This window comes from Salmo salar, chromosome ssa12 (genome assembly GCF_905237065.1).
Source record: "Salmo salar chromosome ssa12, Ssal_v3.1, whole genome shotgun sequence".
Lineage (NCBI taxonomy): Eukaryota > Metazoa > Chordata > Actinopteri > Salmoniformes > Salmonidae > Salmo > Salmo salar.
Window position 1 is genome coordinate 35,026,195 of NC_059453.1, and position 27,249 is coordinate 35,053,443.

Consider the following 27,249-nt stretch of genomic DNA (forward strand, 5'->3'; position numbering starts at 1 on the left):
GCAGAGTCCCTACTGAGTATTTCCTATCCCACTTTAGCTGAGACAGGTAGAACAATTCTCTCTACAGGTGAATATTCTCAACATACCAGTGTCAACGTTGTATTTTTTTAAAAATTATTGGTATTAAAAAAAGGTTTTTAATTTGTTTTCATAAATGACTCATTGCATTTTAAATATCTTGGGAATGAGCTATCCACATTGCAATGTTTTGAAATGCGCGCTTTTATTTAGAAGATTTCCTCATTACCATACAAACAGGACGTCATCGTTTGTGCTGCTGACAGAATACTAGTAGAAGAAGAAGCTTCTTCAACAACAACAACACGGCTACTGATTCACCAGCTCTGTACTGTTAGCTTGTTAGCCAACATAAAACCTACCCATTGCATCACTTTAGACCATTTTTTTGTGTAGCTACATGAATATTAGTGGTTTAAACACAATTCTGATAACGTATGTACTAGTTGATTTAAACGGAATTTGCCATTTAAGATTGATACTGAGCCTAGCACTAGGGCAGTCGCTCATGCTAACGTTAGCTAGCTAACATCCCTGACAATGAGCTCACAAAGCTTCTCCCCCGCTGCTAAAAAAGAGGTCTGCTGGACAGAGAAAGAACCTCTGGGGCTGAACATTGTCGTAAAAGAAGAAGAGGGGGATACAGTAAAAGGAGAGGAAGACGCTTTCAGAACGATGAAGGAGAAAGGGGAGACTATCACATTGAAAGAAGAAGAGGGGGTTGTTATGGTGAACGAAGAGAAAGGACCTTTTGTAGTGAAAGAGGAAGTAGACGAATTCAGAATGAAAGAGGAGACTATCACATTAAAAGAAGAAGAATATTGCATAGTGAAAGAGGAAGAGATAGCTATCTCAATAAAGGAGGAGGAAGACGTTTTGGAACTGAAAGAGGAGGAAGGAGAGGAGACTGAAGACACCAGTGAGTTTTGTCACATATAGAACAAGGTTTTGTCTAGAAGGGATTTTACAGATTTTGTCAAAATTGACTTTTCCTAGCAGGTTTAGGAGAACTGATGCAGCAGGTTAGGGTTAGCTAAAATGCCCCCCCAAAAAACTAAATCTGACAAAATCTGTATCCCACCTAGCCATGATTATAGAACAAGGAGCCAGATGTTTCACGGGATGTATAAATCTGAAGCATCCGGTTGGAATTTCCATTCCCCATCAAATATGTTGAGGAGAGGAAGGAAGCCCAGTGTCCAGCAGTGGGAGAGTATGGAGTGAGATGGAACTGGGCCAACATTCAGCTAATTTTCAAAATCTACAGAACCTTTAATCACAAAACAAGAATATGTTACGAACAGGGTGGTACGTTTTGTAGACTTTACCCTTTGCTAAAGTAAAAGAAAAATGGTGGTGTTTAGAAGAGCAAGGGCGATTTGAGTTATTGCACACACGCACACACACACACACTTCACAGAGTAGGGGTGCCATAATGGCAATATGTATGTTTGTTCTGCCCACTATGCTTCATTTGATCCCATTGGAAACAACAGACTGTGGTGTATCTTGGGTTAGTTATACAAATCTTTGATATTGTCTTAAAAACAGGGGCACAAACTGTGCAGTTGTTGAACCGATGTGTGGTTTTAAGAGGCATTCTACTGACCTCCGTTTTTTAATATATTTTTTTTTCATTTTTGTTTAGTTTGTATTCAGAGTTCGCTCTCCGACTGAAGGTCCTTGGATGAAGAGAGTGATATGCCTGGAAACAGGTAGAGAGCCAGCTACACCCTTTGTTTTAACCAATAGTTGAACTCTTCCCTTTACAGAACCAAGGCAAAATGCTGTTTTCTGGCCCTCCCAGGGCTGTATAGTGAAAGAGGACATCAGAAAGATACAGGGAGAATATAGTGCGGCACCTGTGAGTCCCAGCCAGACTGTTGATAATGATGACAATGCTATTCACTGCAATGAAGAATGGGACATGGAGGACAAGGATTGGTTTCCTAGCAACCGGCTGGAGGTAAGTATTTCCCAGTCATTGAGTGTTTTGGTTCTCAACAGTCCTTCCTTGATTCCTCTCATTCTTGATTCTTCAACCTCCTTCTTTGAATACATTGGAGGAGAATATTTGAGGTTCCTCCAAATGTCCTATATATGTAAATGCACTTAGCAAATAAAGGTGATTCTGATTGGACTTTCTCTTCCAATGCAATTTGGGAAGGAGGTCCAGAGAATGAGAGGAATCAAAGAAAGACTGCTGAGACTTTTGAGAATTCAAAATTCCTTGACATGTAGGAGAGTTTCATACCCTAAATTGATTCTGTCATTATTTCCGCATGTGTTTTCCAGGACACGTCTTTCCCGCCCCCCTCCCATTTCCTGGAGTCCTCAGGTCGTGCCTCACTGTGGGGTCTGAAGAGGGTGTCTGTGCGGCTAGTCGATTGCAGGAAAACACCGGGGCTGAGTGAAACTGCGAGAGAAGGAGATGAAAAGGGAGATTCAGATTCAATGTCATCAGGTAAGAATAATGGTGTGTGTGGATTAGACTCCAATCTTCTGTAACAGTTCATTAATTGATCAATATTTATTTATTGACCCATATTTGCAAAACATAGCTATTTAGTGTTGATTAGCAGCTCATCTGTCAGGGCTATACAGTGCAACCGTTTTGGTCTCGTATAGGGCTGTGGTGGTCCCGGTGATTGTCAAGCAAGTATCTGTCGGTCTCACAGTATTTGACCGTTAATTAATCTTGAACACATTTAGCATCGTCTGGCTTCCACACACAGCCTACAAGCCACTGATGCAGAACTTTGGAACATCTACATTTTAAAAAGTCGAATAAATCCATGTAATAAATCCATTAGGATTAGACTCCAATCTTCTGTAACAGTTCATTAATTGATCAATATTTATTTATTGACCCATATTTGCAAAACATAGCTATTTAGTGTTGATTAGCAGCTCATCTGTCAGGGCTATACAGTGCAACCGTTTTGGTCTCGTATAGGGCTGTGGTGGTCCCGGTGATTGTCAAGCAAGTATCTGTCGGTCTCACAGTATTTGACCGTTAATTAATCTTGAACACATTTAGCATCGTCTGGCTTCCACACACAGCCTACAAGCCACTGATGCAGAACTTTGGAACATCTACATTTTAAAAAGTCGAATAAATCCATGTAATAAATCCATTAGGATTAGACTCCAATCTTCTGTAACAGTTCATTAATTGATCAATATTTATTTATTGACCCATATTTGCAAAACATAGCTATTTAGTGTTGATTAGCAGCTCATCTGTCAGGGCTATACAGTGCAACCGTTTTGGTCTCGTATAGGGCTGTGGTGGTCCCGTGATTGTCAAGCAAGTATCTGTCGGTCTCACAGTATTTGACCGTTAATTAATCTTGAACACATTTAGCATCGTCTGGCTTCCACACACAGCCTACAAGCCACTGATGCAGAACTTTGGAACATCTACATTTTAAAAAGTCGAATAAATCCATGTAATAAATCCATTAGGATTAGACTCCAATCTTCTGTAACAGTTCATTAATTGATCAATATTTATTTATTGACCCATATTTGCAAAACATAGCTATTTAGTGTTGATTAGCAGCTCATCTGTCAGGGCTATACAGTGCAACCGTTTTGGTCTCGTATAGGGCTGTGGTGGTCCCGGTGATTGTCAAGCAAGTATCTGTCGGTCTCACAGTATTTGACCGTTAATTAATCTTGAACACATTTAGCATCGTCTGGCTTCCACACACAGCCTACAAGCCACTGATGCAGAACTTTGGAACATCTACATTTTAAAAAGTCGAATAAATCCATGTAATAAATCCATTATTTACTTTAGACTGGTCTAAAGAAACATGATATGAAGAAAATGTATTCTATTTCAGAAGAACAGAATAGCATACTCTGAGTTGTCCTTATGGCATAGCCAGATCAGGACCTAACATATGGCTGTGGGCTACACTAGTTCATTTAGCAGACAAGATTTGCTTAGAATTCCATGGCATTATTTTATAGTATGAAGAATACAATTGAACAAAGCTGAATAAAATAGAAAGGATATTTTCTCCAAACAATTTGAGGGAGTGCGCTCTTATATGCTTAATTTAGTGTTATTAATGTAACTTTAGTCGTTCTACAAACGTTGGGCTATATGTTTAGATGTTTAATACATTGTCAGGCTGCATGATGTGACTCTAATGATGATTTGAAAAAAGTTGCCTGAATGGCATGGGCTCTGCTTTGTTTCTACACACTTCATCAGTCCCTCATTCACAATTTGACAAGCACTTGATAATGCCTTGAATTTCCCGGCGGCATCCCCTTTGTGTGGCCATAATACACCCTAAAAAATATCCCCTTTGCAGCCCTTTTCCCTGAGTGCAGCCTGCTCCGAAGCATCTATCATCTCACTCACACGGCTCTCCATCACGTGATTGGGTCTTTCTCACAGGCTACAAGTGAAGACACTTGTAATAGGTTAAGAACGTGTAATAGGTTAAGAACGTGTGCATAGGATAAGGACGCTTGCAGTTGCGTCCCCAATGTGTCTATCGGGGACGCAACTGCACGCGTCCTTGTCCTATTCCGAGGTGCATATTGAAGATATTGGAAGAACTGTCCATATTTACTTTTCGTCAGCCAACAAGATGAGTAGGCCTAACGAACAGCAACAGCACTAACCTATGTCAATCTACTATCCCCCATAGTACAAAAGTTGACCTATTCTGTGCAAGAAATACATATTCCAAACATAGTCTGGGACAGTTGTGGGATGTGAGAGATCTCAAATTAATACAACCACTAGCTTTAAAAAAAAACTACGTAGTGTGGCTGACGCAACAGATCAGAACGTTTAGCTTAAAATGTTGCTAAACTATTAAGCTATTTCTTCACATTATAAGCACTGCAATGTGCACACGGCAGTAGGCTATAAGCACAAAGGTTCCATTAGTGGGAAAACATCATCATCAAAAGTAACCACAAATGTGATTATGCATGGAATGCTTTTATTATAAAGGTGCATTGTTATGGTGAAAATGATCTTCCCCAAACTTGAACCTCACTGCACTGTATGCCAGTTAGGCTCTACACCTGTTGTAAAACCGATTTAATGTGCTTCATTTTAAGAAGTTATTTGGCCACTTTAGTATCAAAACATATAGAACAATGGGATAGGCTACATGAGGTGTGCGACTATGATGAAAACATAAAAAATCTTTGTTTCTTACCTTAAGCTGGGCATCATTCACAAGGGATAATATATAATTCACAAGTGATAGGCTAATGTCACATGTCAGACTATTCTTGTTTTAATCTTGTCTTTACATATACTAAATAATATATGTGTGAAATTCGCTTTGATTTAGAATAGACCATTATCATGCACATGTCTGGAAACGGCGGGGGAAAGAATACATGTCATCTCTGCACTTAAATAGCAAATGTGGCTCATTTTTATGACAGCCAGGTAGGCTATACACCTGTTGTAGAGTTAAGCAATGTGCTTAATATTTGCTTAATATTAGGAAAGTTGAGAAATAAATATAGTAGGAATAGCCTATAGAAAGCTGATGGGATCCTCTTTTTAATAGATGCCATCACTCTGTTTTCTCGCGCAATTGCATAGCCTATAGAAATGTTGTGCAACAGGAGCCCATGGGCCCTCATGAAGTGTTGGATTAGATTTTCGAAACATTTGCATTGATGTGAGAGTGATTAGAGGGACAATAGAGTGCTGAGTAACAGGCAGTTAGCAAGTTTGGTAGACTACTAATGACCATCAGCAGCATCAGAACTTAAGCCTAATTACCGTGACTAAATGGTCCCGTGGAATTTGACAGCCTTTCATGACTCATGACTGCTGGTGTGGTGATAGTACGGTCATCGCGACAGCCCTAGTCTCATATACTCTGAAATATTTTGCTGTGCGACGTGGAATTTTAATTTGGGACACCAGTATGCTTAGAAAAAAAGTACTTTGTTGTACTGCAGCCTCTGAGTGCCATAGCGAATACACTGAGTACACTGAATGCTTGCACCATTACTACAGAGAAAACCACGTCTTTCTAGCCCAGACCCATATTTCCTGCGCTTTTTTGTTCTTTGTATCGCAAATTTGCGGGACCGCTTTTTACATTCCTAAACCATGTCGCAGGCCATTCTAAAACTACTCACGAGCTGCTTTTTGATCAAGTAATTGGTGTATCGTAGACAACAAAGGAAAGGGAACCCACAGTACTTGTCTTCACATGTCTATACAACATGTGGATAGGAAGCTATTAAAAATGGGAATTCTAATGTGTGTTTGTTTCATGGGTTAAGGACATTGGTGACCTTGCTCCAAGTGATGTCAGCTCTGTAGGTCAGTGGTTCCTATCCTTTTCTGTTCCGGGGACCACCAAGTCACCTTTAAAAGCTCTTGAGCTCCACCATTACCGTAGTCAATTTTGCGTTAAATATCTTAGCAGTCAAATTTAGAATCTATTTCATCAGTGAATGTATGTACATATTACAGGCCTATTATTAATAAATGCGTGTTCCATGGATAATTGTCTTCACAATAGACAAACATAGGCTCATTATGTTAAGAACTACCCAGAGTATGACATCTTGTAACTGTACAACAAACATAGTGATCCAAAACGTTGACACTGTACACCGAGTGTACAAAAAATTAGGTAAACCTTCCTAATATTGAGTTACACTCCGTTTTGCCCTCAGAACAGCGTCAATTTGTTGGGGCATGTACTCTACAAGGTGTTGAAAGTGTTCCACAGGGATGCTGGCCTATGTTGACTCCAATGCTTCCCACAGTTGTGTCAAGTTGGCTGTATGTCTTTTGGGTGGTGGACCATTTCTTGATACACACGGGAAACTGTTGAGTTTGAAAAACCCAGCAGTGTTGCAGTTCTTGACACACTCAAACCGGTGTGCCTGGCACCTACTACCATACCCCATTCAAAGACACTTATTGTCTTGCCCAATCACCCTCTGAATGGCACACACACAAGCTAGTCGCTGTTTATTATCTATGCATAGTCACGTTACCCTTACCTACATGTACAGTACCAGTCAAAAGTTTGGACACTCCTACTCATTCAAGGTTTTTTCTTTATTTTACTATTTTCTACATTGTAGAATAATAATGAAGGCATCAAAACTATGAAATAACACATATGAAATCATGTAGTAACCAAAAAAGTGTTAAACAAATCCAAATATATTTTAGATTCTTCAAGTAGCCACCCTTTGCCTTGATGACAGTTTTGCACATTCTTGGCATTGTCTCAACCAGCTTCATGAGGAATGTTTTTCCAACAGTCTTGAAGGAGTTCCCACATATGCTGAGCACTTGTTGGCTGCTTTTCCTTCACTCTGTGGTCGAACTCATCCCAAACCATCTCAGTGGGGTTGAGGTCGGGTGATTGTGGAGGCCAGGTCATCTGATGCAGCACTCCATCACTCTCCTTCTTGGTCAAATAGCCCTTACACAGCCGAGAGGTGTGTTTTGGGTCATTGTTCTGTTGAAAAACAAATGATAGTCCCACTAAGCGCAAACCAGATGGGATGGTGTATTGCTCCAGAATGCTGTGATAGCCATGCTGATTAAGTGTGCCATGAATTCTAAATAAATCCCCGCCAGTGTCACCAGCAAAGCACCCCCACACCATCACACCTCCTCTTCCTACATGCTTCACGGTGGGAACCACACATGCAGAGATCATCCGTTCACCTACTCTGCGTCTCATAAAGACACGGCGGTTGGAACCAAAAATCTCAAGTTTGGGGTCATAAGACCAAAGGACAGATTTCCACCGGTCTAATGTCCATTGCTTGTGTTTTTTGGCCCAAGCAAGTTGATTTTGAGATGTGTCTGTTACTTGAACTCTGTGAAGCATTTATTTGGGCTGCAATTTCTGAGGCTGGTAACTCTAATGAACTTATCCCCTGCAGCAGAGGTAACTCTGGGTCTTCCTTTCCTGTGGCGGTTTTCATGAGAGCCAGTTTTATCATAGCGCTTGATGGTTTTTGCGACTGCACTTGAAGAAACTTTCAAAGTTCTTGACATTTTCATATTGTCTGACCTTCATGTCTTAAAGTAATGATGGACTGTCGTTTCTCTGCTTATCTGTGCTGTTCTGGACATAATATGGACTTGGTCTTTTACCAAATAGGGCTATATTCTGTATACTACCCCTACCTTGTTACAATACAACTGATTGGCTCAAACGCATTAAGAAGGAAAGAAATTCCACAAATTAACATTTAACAAGGCACACCTCTTAATTGAAATGCATTCCAGGTGACTACCTCATTTTGTATGTGTATTTATTATGGATCCCCATTAGGCAGCAGCTGCTCTTCCTGGGGTCCAGCAAAATTAAGGCAGTTTATACAATTTTAAAAGCATTACAATACATTGACAGATTTCACAACACACTGTGTGTCCCCAGGCCCCTACTCCACCACTACCACATATCTACAGTACTAAATCCATGTGTATTTATAGTGTGTGTGTGTGTGTGTGTGTGTGTGTGTGTGTGTGTGTGCCAATGTTTGTGTTGCTTCACAGTCCCCGCTGTTCCATAAGGTGTTTTTTAATCTGTTTTTTAAATCTAATTTTACTGCTTGCATCAGTTACTTGATGTAGATAGAGTTCCATGTAGTCATGGCTCTATGTAGTACTGTGTGCCTCCCATAGTCTGTTCTGGACTTAGGGGACTGTGAAGAGACCTCTTGTGGCATGTCTTGTGGGGTATGTATGGGTGTCCAACCTGTGTGCCAGTAGTTTAGACAGACAGCTCGGTGCATTCAGCATGTCAATACCTCTCATAAATAAAAGTAGTGACGAAGACAATCTCTACTCCACTTTCAGCCATGAGAGAGTGACATGCATATTATTAATATTAGCTCTCTGTACATCCAAGGGCCAGCCGTGCTGCCCTGTTCTGGGCCAATTGCAATTGTGGCACCTGACCACACGACTGAACAGTAGTCAAGGTGCGACAAAACTAGGGCTGTAGGACCTGCCTTGTTGATAGTGTTGTTAAGAAGGCAGAGCATCGCTTTATTATAGACAGACTTCTCCTCATCTTAGCTACTACTGCATCAATATGTTTTGACCATGACAGTTTACAATCTAGCGTTACTTCAAGCAGTTTAGTCATATCAACTTGCTCATTTTCCACATTATTTATTACAAGATTTTGTTGAGGTTTAGGGTTTAGTGAGTGTTTTGTTCCAAATACAATACTTTTAGTTTTGGAAATATTTAGGGATAACTTATTCCTTGCCACCCACTCTGAAACTAACTGCAGCTCTTTGTTGAGTGTTGCAGTCATTTCAGTCGCTGTAGTTGCTGACGTCTATAGTGTTGAGTCATCCGCATAAATAGACACTCTGGCTTTACTCAAAGTCAGTGGCATGTCGTTAGTAAAAATTGAAAAGAGCAAGGGGCCTAAACAGCTACCCATGGTAATTCCTGATTCTAACTGGATTATATTTGAGAGGCTTCCATTAAAGAACACCCTCTGTGTTCTGTTAGACAAGTAACTCTTTATTCACATTTTAGCAGGGGGTGTAAAGCCATAACGCATACGTTTTTCCAGCAGCAGACTATGATCGATAATGACAAAAGCTGCACTGAAGTCTGACAATCATTTTATCATCAATTTCTCTCAGCCAATCATCATTTGTGTAAGTGCCATGCTTGTTGAGTGTCCTTCCCTATAAGCATGCTGAAATTCTGTTGTCAATTTGTTTAATGTGAAATAGCATTGTATCTGGTCAAACACAATTTCTTCCAGAAGTTTACTAAGGGTTGGGCTAACAGGCTGATTGGTCAGCTGTTTGAGCCAGTAAAGAGGGCTTTACTATTCTTGGGTAGCGGAATGACTTTAGCTTCCCTCCAGGCCTGAGGGCACACGGTCTCAAGTAGGTTTTAAATTGAAGATGTGGCAATATCGTCTGCTATTATCCTCAGTAATTTTCCATCCAGATTATCAGACCCCGGTGGCTTGTCATTGTTGATAGACAACAATCATTTTTTCACCTCTTCCACGCTGACTTTACGGAATTCAAAAGTACAATGCTTGTCTTTCATTATTTGGTCCGATATACTTAGATGTGTAGTGTCAGCATTTGTTGCTGGCATGTCATCCCTACGTTTCCTTATCTTGCCAATGAAAAAGGCATTAAAATAGTTTGCAATATCAGTGGGCTTTGTGACGAATGAGCCATCTGATTCAATGAATGAAGGAGTTGGCTTTTTTTCCCAAATTTTCATTTAAGGTGCCCCAAAGCTTTTTTCTATCATTCTTTATATAATTTATCTTTGTTTCATAGTGTAGTTTATTTTTCTTTAGTTTAGTCACATGATTTCTTAATTTGCAGTACGTTTGCCAATCAGTTTGGCTGCCAGACTTAATTGCCATACCTTTTGCCTCATCCCTCTCAACCATACGATTTTTCAATTCCTCATCAGTATTGACAGTGATTAATCAGTTGTAAAAAGGTTTTATATGGGCTATGATGGGACCATTTTTTCCTAATCAAGTCACATTGTTTTAAATAACTCCTGGCCCTGGGGGGGATGAAAACCCTGTCAAACTGCAGCTTCCTTATATTTGTTCATATAAATTATATTTAGACTAGATTAGGAGGGGGATTAGGAGGGGGATTTCCTCTACTCAGACACATAGATAACTGATAGACAATGGAACTCACAGGGCTGAGCTGGCTTTATGCATGTTTGCATCATGCAGGCCTATGCAACTGTAGGCCTTGTAAATAAAATGACACATCTGCCATCACTATCATGTTGATTGGTTCATTCCAGGTAATCATTTTGGATTAAAAACGTATAGGCAGCCTAGCCAGCCCAATTTTGAATATAATAGAAACGTGATCACGTTCACATTTTCTCCTGACACACAAATGGACTATACATAACGTTAACAATTAGTTTACCCTGACCAGATGGACAGGGAGCATAGGCTGTATGCAGCCGCTCTTATTAGTAACCTACAGTTGATCAGACGGAAAAATGTTTAGGTGTAGCCTAGGCTGCGGCAACATTTATGTCATGAGTTTTTGCTTGTCTGTCCGGAGTGATTATGTGTTATCGTCTTTGCTAAATAAATACCGGAGGAAAGTGCAAAGCCTACTTGAGTGCATGCGAAAAAAAATGTGCTGCGTCAACCTCTCTCTTTAATCTAACGTTTAATGGATGATGCGATGGGAGCTATCAAATCATTCGGAATTGTTTTCGACATCCCAGAAAAGATGTTCAACTTGTAAAGAATCGTAACGTGCAAGTACAGGTGGCTTGATGATAGGCTCCCTGTTAACCAGCTATACATTTCATACCAGTTGATATTGAACGCTCTCACCTTTTCATCCTTCTTCATGAAACTGATCTCAGGCAGAGGACGACCCTCGCTTTTAATTCACACCTTTTCCGTGTACCCCAGAGAATGAAAGGGGTTCTTCAACAAAAAGTCTGCACACGCTCACGCTGGTAGCTAGCTACTGAAGTTAGCAAGGCAACTTTAAATACAGTTGAAGTCGGAAGTTTTCATACACCTTAGCCAAATACATTTAAATTCCGTTTTTCACAATTCCTGACATTTAATCCTAGTAAAAATTCCGTGTCTTAGGTCAGTTAGGATCACCACTTTATTTTAAGAATGTGAAATGTCAGAATAATAGTAGAGAGAATGATTTATTTCAGCTTTTATTTTTTCATCACATTCCCAGTGGGTCAGAAGTTTACATACACTCAATTAGTATTTGGTAGCCTTACCTTTAAATTGTTTAACTTGGGTCAAACTTTTCGGGTAGCCTTCCACAAGCTTCCCACAATAAGTTGGGTGAATTTTGGCCCATCCCTCCTGACAGAGCTGGTGTAACTGAGTCAGGTTTGCAGGCCTCCTTGCTCGCACACGCTTTTTCAGTTCTGCCCACACATTTTGTATAGGATTGAGTAGAGGGCTTTGTGATGGCCACTCCAATACATTGACTTTGTTGTCCTTAAGCCATTTTGCCACAACTTTGGAAGTATGCTTGGGGTCATTGTCCATTTGGAAGACCCATTTGCGACCAAGCTTTAACTTCCTGACTGATGTTTTGAGATGTAGCTTCAATATATCCACATAATTTTCCTACTTCATTATGCCATCTATTTTGTGAAGTGCACCAGTCCCTCCTGCAGCAAAGCACCCCCACAACATGATGCTGCCACCCCGTGCTTCATGGTTGGGATGGTGTTCTTCGGCTTGCAAGCATCCCCCTTTTTCCTCCAAACATAATAATGGTCATTATGGCCAAACAGTTCTATTTTTGTTTCATCAGACCAGAGGACATTTCTCCAAAAAGTACGATCTTTGTCCCCATATGCAGTTGCAAACCGTAATCTGGCTTTTTTATGGCGGTTTTGGAGACGTGGCTTCTTCCTTGCTGAGCGGCCTTTCAGGTTATGTCGATATAGGACTCGTTTTACTGTGGATATAGATACCTTTGTACCTGTTTCCTCCAGCATCTTCACAAGGTCGTTTGCTGTTGTTCTGGGATTGATTTGCACTTTTTGCACCAAAGTACATTAATCTCTTGGAGACAGAACGCGTCTCCTTCCTGAGCAGTATGACGGCTGCGTGGTCCCATGGTGTTTATACTTGTGTACTATTGTTTCTACAGATGACTGTGGTACCTTCAGGCGTTTGGAAATTGCTCCCAAGGATGAACCAGACTTGTGGAAGTCTACAATTTCTTTTCTGAGATCTTGGCTGATTTCTTTCGATTTTCCCATGATGTCAAGCAAAGAGGCACTGAGTTTGTAGGTAGGCCTTGAAATACATCCACAGTTACACCTCCAATTGACTCAAATTATGTCAATTAGCCTATCAGAAGCTCCTAAAGCCATGACATCATTTTCTGGAATTTCCCAAGCTGTTTAAAGGCACAGTCAACTTAGTGTATGTAAACTTCTGACCCACTGGAATTGTGATACCGTGAATTATTAGTGAAATAATCTGTCTGTAAACAATTGTTGGAAAAATGACTTGTGTTATGCACAAAGTAGATGTCCTAACCGACTTGGCAAAACTATAGTTTGTTAACAAGAAATTTCTGGAGTGGCTGAAAAACGAGTTTTAATGACTTCAACCTAAGTGTACAGTCGTGGCCAAAAGTTTTGAGAATGACACAAATATTAATTTTCACAAAGTTTGCTGCTTCAGTGTCTTTAGACATTTTTTATCAGATGTTACTATGGAATACTGAAGTATAATTACAAGCATTTCATAAGTGTCAAAGGCTTTTATTGACAATTACATGAAGTTGGTGCAAAGAGTCAATATTTGCAGTGTTGACCCTTCTTTTTCAAGACCTCTGCAATCCGCCCTGGCATGCTGTCAATTAACTTCTGGGCCACATCCTGACTGATGGCAGCCCATTCTTGCATAATCAATGCTTGGAGTTTGTCAGAATTTGTGGGTTTTTGTTTGTCCACCCGCCTCTTGAGGATTGACCACAAGTTCTCAATGGGATTAAGGTCTGGGGAGTTTCCTGGCCATGGACCCAAAATATTGATGTTTTGTTCCCCGAGCCACTTAGTTATCACTTTTCCCTTATGGCAAGGTGCTCCAGCATGCTGGAAAAGGCATTGTTCGTCACCAAACTGTACCTGGATGGCTGGGAGAAGTTGCTCTCAGAGGATGTGTTGGTACCATTCTTTATTCATGGCTGTGTTCTTAGGCAAAATTGTGAGTGAGCCCACTCCCTTGGCTGAGAAGCAACCCCACACATGAATGGTCTCAGGATGCTTTACTGTTGGCATGACACAGGACTGATGGTAGCGCTCACCTTGTCTTCTCCAGACAAGCTTTTTTCCGGATGCCCCAAACAATCGGAAAGGGGATTCATCAGAGAAAAGGACTTTACCCCAGTCCTCAGCAGTCCAATACCTGTACCTTTTGCAGAATATCAGTCTGTCCCTGATGTTTTTCCTGGAAAGAAGTGGCTTCTTTGCTGCCCTTCTTGACACCAGGCCATCCTCCAAAAGTCTTCACCTCACTATGCGTGCAGATGCACTCACACCTGCCTGCTGCCGTTCCTGAGCAAGCTCTGTACTGGTGGTGCCTCGATCCCGTAGCTGAATCAACTTTAGGAGACGGTCCTGGCGCTTGCTGGACTTTCTTGGGCGCCCTGAAGCCTTCTTCACAACAATTGAACCGCTCTCCTTGAAGTTCTTGATGATCCGATAAATGGTTGATTTAGGTGCAATCTTACAGGCAGCAATATCCTTGCCTGTGAAGCCCTTTTTGTGCAAAGCAATGATGACGGCACGTGTTTCCTTGCAGGTAACCATGGGTGACAGAGGAAGAACAATGATTCCAAGCACCACCCTCCTTTTTGAAGCTTCCAGTCTGTTATTCTAACTCAATCAGCATGACAGAGTGATCTCCAGCCTTGTCCTCGTCAACACTCACACCTGTGTTAATGAGAGAATCACTGACATGATGTCAGCTGGTCCTTTTGTGGCAGGGCTGAAATGCAGTGGAAATATTTTGGGGGGATTCAGTTCATTTGCATGGCAAAGAGGGACTTTGCAATTAATTGCAATTCATCTGATCACTCTTCATAACATTCTGGAGTATATGCAAATTGCCATCATACAAAATGAGGCAGTAGACTTTGTGAAAATTAATATTTGTGTCATTCTCAAAACTTTTGGCCACGACTGTATGTAAACTTCCGACTTCAACTGTAAATTGCACTTACTGGACAAAAAATGAAATTCTTAACCCAAGAAAACAATTTATAAAATACCTCTTTCTCCTGTAATTTGAAAAAACTAATTTGAATTGAATAATGTCCCAAAAATGCTCATCTATCACTCTTCACTCTTAATCTCTATCCAACAATGTCACCAAGCTTCTCAACACACAGAACCCCCAAAATGCTCAGTGGCACAATCCCAATACAACACACTAGGTTCGTTCTCTGATCCTACATCTATGATTGGATGGACAAAATGTCAGTTCATACTGCAAAAGCTTTGATTGGTTGGAGGACGTCCTCTGGAAGTGGTCATAATTACCATATATGTCTACGGAAGGGGGTGAGGCCTACCAGCCTCCTAGGTTTTGTATTGAAGTCAATTTAGCCAGAGGGGGATGGAAGCTAGCTGTCCTCCGGCTACGCTATGGTGCTAGCCCAGACAGTGCTGTTGAAGTTACTGTAGACCTTCATTGCAAAACAGTGTATTTTAACCAATTATTTGGTGACATATATTTATTTAGTATAGTTTTATCTAAAAAGGATAACTTTTTTAATGTTTCACTATTTTTATTTTTATGAAATTTCACTGAGGAGGATGGTCCTCTCCTTCCTCCTCTGAGGAGCCTCCACTGGAGTGCGCATCATAAAAACGGCTGGTAGTCTACACACTTTGTTATTATCGGTCAATCAAAGCAGCACTACTGTCAGAAGCTCCATGTGTACCAAGCGATGTGGAAGATTTGTAATCAATGCAACATTTAATTACAATTACAGAATAAAGTTGTCACAATGAGAAGCAGTAGGCTCCAATGATCAACCAACAGGTAGGCTGTTGTTTAATATGAATAGAGTTGTTGTAGACCAGGACGCGGGGAGCGCTTCTAAATAGCCTCAATTAGCCTAGCTAACTAACTTAGCTGGCAAGTGTAGCTATCTGGCTTCTTGATGCAGTCAAGACAGACACTATCAGATGAGATGATAGACAACATATTGCAGCGACATATTTGTCTAACTTGCGCGAGTCAGTTTGGCTATTTACTCTCTCTACTCTGTGTCAGACACAACCGGCCCCTACTCACTCACGCCCCATCCCCCACGTCTGTGCTGAAACTACTAGAGTGCACCGCCTCTCCTGAGTTGCGCGAGCATTGTCCAATTGAAGTGTTGTCTTTAAAACACATGTACACTGAACAAACATGTAATCACAATATGTAGTGTTAGTCCCATGTTTCATGAGCTGAAATAAAAGATCCCAGAAATGTTCCATACGCTCAAAAAGCTTATTTCTCTCATTGTGTGCACAAATTTGTTTACATCCTTTTTAGTGAGCATTTATCCTTTGCCAAGATAATCCATCCACCTGACAGGTGTGGGATTTCAAGAAGCTGATTAAACAGCATCATCATTACACACGTGCACCCTGTGCTGGGGACAGTAAAAAGCCACTCTAAAATGTTTTGAGGGAGCATGCAATTGGCATGTTGACTGAAGGAATGTCCACCAGAGCTGGTGCCAGAGAATTGAATGTTAATTTCTCTACCATAAGCCGCCTCCAACGTTGTTTTAGAGAATTTGGCAGTATGTCCATCCGGCCTCACAACTGCAGACCACGTGTAACCACCCCAGCCCAGGACCTCCACATCTGGCTTCTTCACCTGCGGGATGGTCTGAGGTGAGCCACCCGGATGGTCTGAGGCAAGCCACCCGCCCCATCAATGTTAATGGGGGCCTGTTCGGCCCGCCTTTTCCTGTAGTACACGATCAGCTCCTTTGTCTTGCTCACGTTGAGGGAGAGGTTGTTGTCCTGGCACCACACTGCCAGGTCTCTGACCTCCTCCTTTTATAGGCTGTCTCCTCGTTGTCGGTTGGTCAGGCCTACCACTATTGTCAGAAAACTTAATGATGGTGTTGGAGTTGTGTTTGGACTCGCAGTCGTGGGTGAACAGGGAGTACAGGAGGGGACTGGCCTCCCGAGTGGCTCGGTGGTCTAAGGCACTGCATCGCAGTGCTAGCTGTGCCACTAGAGACCCATGGGGCGGCACACAATTGGACCAGCGTCGCCTGGGTTAGGGGAGGGTTTGGCCGGCAGCGATGTCCTTGTCCCGTTGCGCACTAGCAACTCCTGTGGCGGGCTGGGCTTAGTGCACGCTGACACGGTTGCCAGGTGTACGGTGTTTCCTCCGACACATTGGTGCGGCTGGCTTCCGGGTTAAGTGGCATTGTGTCAAGAAGCAGTGCGGCTTGGTTGGGTTGTGTTTCGGAGGACGCGTGGCTCTCAACCTTCGCCTCTCCCGAGTCTGTATGGGAGTTGCAGCAATGAGACAAGACTAACTACAAATTGGATACCACGAAATTGGGGGTAATAAAAAATAGGAGGGGACTAAGTACACACCCCTGAGGGGCCCCTGAGGATCAGCATGGCAGACGTGTTGTTGCCTACCCTTACCACCTTGGGGCGGCCCGTTAGGAATTCCAGGATCCAGTTGCAGAGGGAGGTGTTTAGTCCCAGGGTCCTTAGCTTAGTGATGAGCTTCGTGGGCACTATGGTGTTGAATGCTGAGCTGTTGTCAATGAACAGCAATCTCACATAGGTTTTCCTTTTGTCCTGGTGGGAAAGGGCAGTGTGGAGTGCAATTGAGATTGCGTCATCTGTGGATCTGTTGGGGTGGTTTGCGAATTGGAGTGGGTCTAGGGTATCCGGGAGGATGCTGTTGATGTGAGCCATGACCAGCCTTTCAGAGCACTTCATGGCTACTGACGTGAGTGCTATGGGGCGGTAATCATTTAGGCAGGTTACCTTCGCTTCCTTGGGCACAGGGACAATGGTGGCCTGCTTGAAACATGTTGGTATTACAGACTCGATCAGGAAGAGGTTGAAAATGTCAGTGAAGACACTTGCCAGTTGGTCCGCGCATGCTTTGAGTACACGTCCTGGTAATCTGTCTGGCCCCTCGGCTTTGTGAATGTTGACCTGTTTTAAGGTCTTGCTCACATCGGCTACCGAGAGTGTTATCACACAGTCATCCAGAACAGCTGGTGCTCTCGTGCATGGTTTAGTGTTGCTTGCCTCGAAGCGAGCATAAAAGGCATTTAGCAGGCTCGTGTCACTGGGCAGTTCCCTTCTGGGTTTCCCTTTGTTGTCCGTAATAGTTTTCAAGTCCTGCCACATCCGACAAGCGTCAGAACCGGTGTAGTAGGATTCAATCTTAATCCTGTATTGACGCTTTGGTTGTTTGATGGTTCGTCTGAGGGCATAGCGGGATTTCTTATTAGCGTCCAGATTAGTGTCCCGCTCTTTGAAAGCGTCAGCTCTAGCCTTTAGCTCGATGCAGATGTTGCAGGTAATCCATGGCTTCTGGTTGGGATATGTACGTACGGTCACTGTGGGGACGATGTCGTTGATGCACTTATTGATGAAGCCGATGACTGAGGTGGTATACTCCTCAATGCCATTGGATGAATCCCAGAACATATTCCAGTCTGTGCTATCAAAACAGTCCTGTAGTGTAGCATTCTGACCACTGACCACTTCTTTATTGGGTGAATCACTGGTACTTCCTGCTTTAGTTTTTGCTTGTAAGCAGGAATCTGAAAGGTAGAATTATGGTCAGATTTGCCAAATGGAGGGCAGGGCAGAGCTTTCTATGCATCTCTGTGTGTGGAGTAAAGGTGGTCTAGAGTGTTTTTCCTTCTGGTTGTACATGTGACATGCTGTTAGAAATGAGGTTAAACAGATTTAAGTTTGCCTGCATTAAAGTCCCCGGCCAATAGGAGCGCCGATTCTGGATGAACTTATGGCCTTGTAGAGTTGGTTGAGTGAGGTCCTAGGGCCAGCATCATTTTGTGGTGGTAAATAGATGGCTATGAATAATATACAGTTGAAGTCGGAAGTTTACATACACTTAGGTTGGAGTCATTAAATCTTGTTAACAAACTATAGTTTTGGCAAGTTGGTTAGGACATCTACTTTGTGCATGACACAAGTAATTTGTCCAACAATTGTTTACAGACAGATTATTTCACTTATAATTCACTGTATCACAATTCCAGTGGGTCAGAAGTTTACATACACTAAGTTGACTGTGCCTTTAAAACTTGTTAGGGATAGGAATTTTGGATGACTGAGGTTTCCAAAGTAAACTGCCTGTTACTCAAGCCCTGAAGCTAGGATATGCATACGCATGGTAGTATTGGATAGAAAACACTCTAAAGTTTCTAAAACTGTTAAAATTATGTCTGTGAGTATAACAGAACTGATTTAGCAGGCGAAAACCCGAGGACCAATTTCTTTTCTGTTGACCTGCCAGCCAATTCCAAGCTTAAGCTGTATTCTGAAAAACCAACGAGGAATAGTTGTTTATCCTCAGGAAAAACTAGTCTCATTGCGCTCGTGACCGAGGGAGCGCGCTGCGTTCTTTTCCTTACCTATTGGAAAATAGTTCGCTCCGTATGAAATATTATCGTTTATTTAGATATTAGAGTACCTAATAATGAATTAGAAACGTCGTTTGATTTGTTTGGATAAACTTTACTGGTAACTTTTGGAACTCCTATGTCTGCATTCTGAACGGGTGGATTACTGAACTCAATGACGCCTACTGAACAGACTATTTGGGATATAAAGAAGGAATTTATCGAACAAAACGACCATTCATTGTGTTCCTGGGACTCTTGTGATTGCGATCAGAGGAAGATCTTCAAAGGTAAGTGACTTATTTTATTGCTATTTGGGATTTTGTGACGCCTGTGCTTGTTTGGATAATATGCTGTTGTGGGGCGCTGACCTCAGATAATCGAATGCTGTGCTTTCGCCGTAAAGCCTTTTTGAAATCCGACGATGCAGTTAGATTGCCAAGATTCTAAGCTAAAGAATCATGCATGACACTTGTATTATCATGAAGGTTTAATATCACGTTCTGTATTTTGAATTTGGCGCTCTGCGATTTCACGGATGCTGTCGAGGTGGGTCGCTAGCGGGACTCCTGCGCCAGAAATCTTGCAACCTTTCGGTTACTAGTCCAACGCTCTTATCACTAGGCTACCTGCCGCCCCATTTGAGTCAATTGGAGGTGTACCTGTGGATGTATTTCAAGGCCTTCCTTCAAATTCAGTGCCTCTTTGCTTGACATCATGGGAAAATCAAAAGAAATCAGCCAAGACCTCAGAAAAAAAATTGTACACCTCCACAAGTCTGGTTCATCCTTGGGAGCAATTTCCAAATGCCTGAAGGTACCATGTTCATTTGTACAAACAATAGTACGCAAATATAAACACCATGGGACCACGCAGCCGTCATACCGCTCCGTAAGGAGACGTGTTCTGTCTCCTAGAGATGAATGTACTTTGGTGCTAAAAGTGCAAATCAATCCCAGAACAACAGCAAAGGACCATGTGAAGATGCTGGAGGAAACATGTACAAAGGTATCTATATCCACAGTAAAACGAGTCCTATATCGACTTCACCTGAAAGGCCACTCAGCAAGGAAGAAGCCACGGCTCCAAAACCGCCATAAAAAAGCCAGACTACGGTTTGCAACTGCGTATGGGGACAAAGATCGTACTTTTTGGAGAAATGTCCTCTGGTCTGATGAAACAAAAATAGAACTGTTTGGCCATAATGACCATCATTATGTTTGGAGGAAAAAGGGGGACGCTTGCAAGCCGAAGAACACCATCCCAACCGTGAAGCACGGGGGTGCATGCATCATGTTGTGGGGGTGCTTTACTGCAGGAGGGGCTGATGCACTTCACAAAATAGATGGCATCATGAGGCAGGAAAGTTATGTGGATATATTGAAGCAACATCTCAAGACATCAGTCAGGAGGTTAAAGCTTGGTCGCCAATGGGTCTTCCAAATGGACAATGACCCCAAGCATACTTTCAAAGTTGTGGCAAAATGGCTTAAGGACAACAAAGTCAATGTATTGGAGTGGCCATCACAAAGCCCTGACCTCAATCCTATAGAACATTTGTGGGCAGAACTGAAAATGCATGTGCGAGCAAGGAGGCCTACAAACCTGACTCAGTTACACCAGGTCTGTCAGGAGGAATGGGCCAAAATTCACCCAACTTATTGTTGGAAGGCTACTCGAAACGTTTGACCCAAGTTAAACAATTTAAAGGCAATGCTACCAAATACTAATTGAGTGTATGTAAACTTCTGACCCACTGGGAATGTGATGAAAAAATAAAAGCTGAAATAAATCATTCTCTCTACTATTATTCTGACATTTCACATTCTTAAAATAAAGTGGTGATCGTAAGACAGGGAATTTTTCCCAGGATTAAATGTCAGGAATTGTGAAAAACTGAGTTTAAATGTATTTGGGTAAGGTGTATGTAAACTTCCGACTTCAACTGTACATGTAGAGATGAAACGGTATGAAAATGTCATATCACGATTATAGTGAGCAAAGTTATCACCGTTATCAGTATTATGGCGGTATTGTTAAATTGTGCTTGAAATGTAAAAGAAAATACTGATACACGCACTGAAATCATTTCACCAAGTTTTATATTGAAAACCAACAAACAACAAATACAATTAGCAGCACTATGCACTTTTTGTGTGCATAAACATGAAAATAATAACCTTAACATTAAAGATGGCACCATGTGGCCATGAGAGGTAAAAGTTTCCCTAGTGCAGGTTTAAATGAACACAACCTTAAGCAAATCAAATAAACAAACAACAAATAAAATTAGCAGCACTATGCACTTTTTGTGTGCATAAACATAAAAATAACAACATTAACATTAAAGATGGCACCATGTGGCCATGAGAGGTAAATGTTTCCCTAGTGCAGGTTTTAGTGAACACAACCATGAACATAAGCAAATCAAATGTGCATATAAAAGCAACACAAACAAAGCAATGTGCATGTAAGAACAATACTACCATATGTAAACAAATCCAATGTGCAGGTGTTGACATTAAAATAACACAAAATATGTAAACAAATCAAATGAACAGCACTGATTGTATGTCCGTTTTCTCCTTCATAAAGAAATAAGGTGCTGCTGGCCTAACTTCCTGTATGTATTCATCTTTGTTTACTTGAGATTGAAATGTAAAAATGTCAGCATATTTACTTTGTCCAGTTTACGTAGTGATCTGCGAGGGGAGACGATGTGCCTGCTGGCACTGAACACTCCCTCTGATGGCACGCTGGTTGCTGGGATGCACAAAAGCTTCCTTGCAACCCTGGCAAGGTGAGGGAGCTCTTGGTGCATGGCCCCTCGTTGTTATAATTATTATTATTCACACACGCACGCACACGCACACAGTCTATCTTCTGTGTTGGATTTGAGTATATGCAATGACCCCATGGACAATTTCCATAAATACAAATGAGTCTTAAGAAGACGGTGATAGTAATTGCAATGACATAAATACAGGAGTCTTGTATAGGAGTCTATAGTGTTCCTCCTGTTGGAACACTTTTACAACCAAGTCGACGACTGACGGATTTTAAATGAACAAAATATGTTGGTTGGGTGACTAAACTACATGACGTGTTATCATGTGCAATGGGCGAATAGTCTGCAGACACAACGCATACAGCAGCAGAACAACGTGTAGTGTTTTAACAAGAGTAGTTAACACTGAAAGCTTCAGTTTACATTATTGACAAGCTATTAGCAAGTTAGAGAGACAAACCATGACGTTTTCCCCCATTCCAAAGTCCCCACATTATGCATTGAGCTAAAAGTTAACTTGCCTTGCATTGGCTATAAAGTAGTGGGTGGTGGTCACGAAGATGACTCAAAAGATTTGAAGTGTTGCAGTGTTTTTTGTTGTTGCATGTTCTGCCTTCAGGGTGACCATCTTCGATTAATTTTCCCTCAGCACTTTTGTAAAACCCAAAATATGACCACACTTCAGATTTGGTTCTCTTAGAAGGCTGAAAAATTTCCCGAGCGCTGTCACTGCCTTCCGCCATGTTTCCACACAAAACAAAACCCACATTGCATGCTGTGCCTGCACTAGACTGTTGCTAACTTTGGTTGATGTTGGACAGTATTTACCGTGAGTTTTTCAAAAACGGTTTTAATGATAATTACAATTTGAAATGGTAATACTAACCGTCGGGAATTTTACAGTGGTTTATTGTGAAACCAGTAACCATTTCATCCCTATATAGATTAGAACTCTCTTGGTAGATAGTGTGGTCTACAGCTTATCATAAGGTACTCTACCTCAGGTGAGCAATACCTCGAGACTTCTTTAATATTAGACATCGCGCACCAGCTGTTATTGACAAATAGACACCCCCACCCCTCGTCTTACCAGATGTAGCTTCTCTGTCCTGCCGGTGCATGGAGAATCCCGCCAGCTCTATATTATCTGTGTTGTTGTTCAGCCACGACTCGGTGAAACATATTATTTGACAGTTTTTCGATGTCCCGTTGGTAGGATAATCTTGATCATAGCTCATCGATTTTATTTTCCAATGATTGCACGTTGGCCAATAGAACGGATGGCAGTGGGCGTTGACTCTGCGCCCAAAATTCCGGGTTGTGAAAATACAATACATTTTCCTGACACTCCCCCTCGAACCTATAGTGCTACAGCCAGTGTTAAGATTTACTGCTGCGTTAAGTTTGTTTAAATAGAGCTCAGAGTGCATTATCACCCCTTCATTCTCTCGACAATATGAGGAAGATGACTGATTAAATATTTTATTCGTAAAATGTTCTTGTGTAAAAAAATATATATCACACTACACATTTAGGAATAATACAGGAGGCATTTGAAACGTCATGCACATTAAAACTTTCATATGAATAAAATGAAAGGAGTGGGAAAGAAGATGCTCGTGTATTGATAAGCACATCAATGACGGCATTATGATACACACACAATAAAAGAAAGACGGCACTTCTAATAGCGTATTTGCCACCTTAGCCTGCTGAATTTGCAAGATAACTTTCATTTTCATTTCGCCAAAAAATGAAAACGTGGCACTGACTCGCCCATTGAATGCCGTTTTCAGGGTTATCTCAATAAAGAGTTTGGCGTTCGACTCACTAGGTTGTCCACGTGCTACATGGACAAGCAGTTACATGCCAGGCTGGAGTTAGTGGCAGCTGCAGGATCAATATCCACATCTGTAATGTGGATGAAGCCTGAGCTGGAATGTGAAGCTAACTGAAGCTGGCTTGTTTCAGAAAACCATAAGTAGATGTAGCTAACCTTATAATTTACCCCTCAGAACCCCAAATGTAAGCTTGTTTTACTCCATTGTTTGTATACACTGTAATTGTAGTCCATTAGGTCTAATAAATGCATAACAGTCAAGTTCTATTTTGTTTTTATTAGGCTACAAAACACTACCGCCATTCTGTGATGACGTGCACTGTTGTTTTTATTGATGGATCTAGTCTTGATTAAATCTCATAGGAAGACAATTTTATCATATGGAGGTTTCATTCAGGTCTCTGTTTAGTATTTAACTAAACACTCTGTTTGTCTTTGGCAGGAGAGAGACTAGACTCTCACTCGAACAGCGGAAAGTGTACTTCAGGGGAACCAGACCCAGAGATGCCCAAACCAGCGAGACAACACCGCTGCTCGCAGTGTGGAAAGAGTTTTACTAAGTTACGGAACCTAAAAGATCATGAAAGAATACACACAGGTGAAAAGCCTTACCACTGCTCACAATGTGAAAAGAGTTTTACTCAGTCAGGGCACCTGAAAACACATGAGAGGACGCACACAGGAGAAAAGCCTTACCCCTGCTCCCAATGTGGAAAGACTTTTACCCGGTTAGGGCACCTTAAAGACCATAAGAGAACGCATAAAGGGGAGAAGCCTTACCATTGTTTTCAGTGCGGAAAGAGTTTCACCCAGTCAGGGAACCTGAGAACGCATGAGAGAATACACACTGGGAAAAAAAACACACACTCTGTAGAGAGGCCTTTCCAATGCACTCAGTGTGGAAAGAAATTTATCAGGTCAACTCATCTGAAAGAGCATAAGAGAACACACACAGGAGAAAAAACATTCCAATGCACTCAGTGTGGAAAGGGTTTTACTTGGTTATGGACCCTGAAAGACCATGAAAGAACACACACAGGAGATAAGCCTTTCCAATGCTTCCTGTGTGGAAAAAGTTTTACCCATTTAGGGAACTTAAAAATGCACAAGAGAATACACACAGGGAGAGAAGCCTCACCACTGCTCCCAGTGTGGAAAGAGTTTTACCCAGTTAGGGCACCTGACAACACATGAGAGGACACACACAGGAGAGAAGCCTTTCTACTGCTCCCTGTGTGGAAAGAGTTTTACTGAGTTAGGGAGCCTGAAAAAACATAACAGAATACACAAAGGAGAGAAGCCTTTCCAGTGCTCCCTGTGCGGAAAGAGTTTTACCCAGTTAGGGAGCCTGAAAACACATGAGTGGACACACACAGAAGAGAAGCCTCACCTCTGCTCACAGTGTGGAAGGGGTTTTGTTGAGTTAAGGGGCCTGAAAGAGCATGAGAGAATACATACAGGGGAAGAGAAAACATACCACTGTTCTCATTGTGGGAAGGGTTTCGGGCGATCAGGGCATCTAAAAGTGCATGAAAGAACACACACTGGCGAGAAGCCGTATCAGTGCTCCCAGTGTGAAAAGAAATTTTTCTCATCAGGGGACCGGAAATCACATGAGAGAACACACTTAGTAGAGAGGCAGAGGGCTTTCCAATGCTCTCAGTGTGGGAAGAGATTCATCCAGTCATCTCATCTGAAAGATCACATGACAATACACACGGGAGAAAAACCATTCCAATGTTCTCAGTGTGGAAAAGGTTTTACCAGGTTAAGGAGACTGAAAACACATGAGATGACACACACAGGAGATAAATAATCCTTTCAAATCCTCTTAGTGTGAAAAAGCTTTTACCCGGTTAGGATATCTTAAAATGCATGAGATGACATGCAGGGAAGAAGCCTTTCCGCAGCTCCCAGTCTGGAAAGAGTTTTACCTAGTCAAGATACTTGAAAAAAACATGCGCTAACACACTTTGCAGAGAATCCTTGAATAAATCCACACTGCAGGAAAATATATTTTTATATGATTAAGTTAACTCATTGATCCTGCTTTGTTGTATACCCCTCAGGTCTAAGTCTGCGAAAAGGAAAGCAGGCCCAGTCCTTGCTGTTCTGCCACCCTAGGCGAGAAAATAAATTGACGCCATCCTCCTCTCTCTCCGCAAAACTAGAATAGTGTGCCGTGTCCACCCAGTGGTGGAAAAAGTACCCAATTGTCATACTTCAGTAAAAGTAAAGATACTGTACCTTAATAGAAAATGCCTCAAGTAAAAGTGCAAGTCGCCCAGTAAATTACTACTCGAGTAAAAGTATTTGGTTTTAAATATACTTAAGATTCAAAAGTAAATGTAATTGCAAAAATATACTTACAGTGCATTCGGAAAGTATTCAGACCCCTTGACTTTCCACATTTTGTTTCTTTACAGCCTTATTCTAAAATTGATTAAATTATTTTTTCCCCTCATCAATCTACACACAATACCTCATAATACCAAAGCAAAAACAGGTTTAGATTTTTTTGCAAATGTATAATTTTTTTTAATGGAAATATCACATTTACATAAGTATTCAGACCCTTTACTCAGTACTTTGTTGAAACACCTTTAGCATCAATTACAGCCTCGAGTCTTCTTGGATATGATGCTACAAGCTTGGCACACCTGTATTTGGTTCAAGTCCCGGGCTCTGGCTGGGCCACTCAAGGACATTCAGAGACATGTCCTGAAGCCACTCCTGCATTGTCTTTGCTGTGTGCTTAGGGTTATTGTCCTGTTGGAAGGTGAACCTTCTTCCCTGTCTGAAGTTCCTGAGCACTCTGGATCAGGTTTTCATCAAGGATCTCTCGTACTTTGCACTGTTCTTCTCTCCCTTGATCTTGACTAGTCTCCCAGTCCCTGCCGCTGATAAACATCCCCACAGCATGATGCTGCCACCACCATGCTTCACCGTTGGGATGGTGCCAGGTTTCCTTCAAAGAGTTCAATCTTGGTTTCATCAGAACAGAATCTTGTTTCTCATGGTCTGAGAGTCTTTAGGTGCCTTTTGGCAAACTTTTTTTTAATCCGTTTTAGAATAAGTCTGTAATGTAACAAGATGTAGAACAAGTCAAGGTGTCTGAATACTTTCTGAATGCACTGTAAGTATCAAAGTAACAGTATAAATCATTTAACATTCCTTATATTAAGCAAACCAGATGCCACAATTTCTTTTTTTCTTCTTTTTTTACGGATAGACGGGCACACTCCAACACTCAGACATCATTTACAAACAAAGAATTTGTGTTTAGTGAGTCTGCCAGATCAGAGGCAGTAGGGATGACCAGGGATGTTCACTTGATAAGTGTCAATGTTTTAAAATGTAACTTTTATTTAACTAGGCAAGTCAGTTAATAACAATTTATTATTTACTATGACGGCCAAACCCGGACGACGCTGGGCCAATTGTA

General features: G+C 41.6%; 1 protein-coding gene across 1 annotated transcript; it reads left to right on the forward strand.

Moving 5' to 3' along the window:
- Nucleotides 1-308: 308 nt before the first annotated feature.
- LOC106564833 (zinc finger and SCAN domain-containing protein 21) lies at nucleotides 309-26,281 on the forward strand. The gene is made up of 4 exons (XM_014131268.2): nucleotides 309-937; nucleotides 1,791-1,984; nucleotides 2,314-2,482; nucleotides 24,247-26,281. The coding sequence occupies exons 1-4, from the start codon at nucleotides 559-561 to the stop codon at nucleotides 24,996-24,998; spliced, it is 1,494 nt and encodes a 497-aa protein (XP_013986743.2). The 5' UTR covers nucleotides 309-558; the 3' UTR covers nucleotides 24,999-26,281.
- Nucleotides 26,282-27,249: the final 968 nt, after the last annotated feature.

Excerpts from the sequence above, each read along its gene's own strand:
- LOC106564833 (XM_014131268.2), top strand. The coding sequence starts at position 559 with ATGAGCTCACAAAGCTTCTCCCCCGCTGCTAAAAAAGAGGTCTGCTGG. Across the intron at positions 938-1,790 it reads AGAGGAGACTGAAGACACCA|AACCAAGGCAAAATGCTGTT; the intron begins GTGAGTTTTGTC and ends TTCCCTTTACAG. Across the intron at positions 1,985-2,313 it reads TTCCTAGCAACCGGCTGGAG|GACACGTCTTTCCCGCCCCC; the intron begins GTAAGTATTTCC and ends TGTGTTTTCCAG.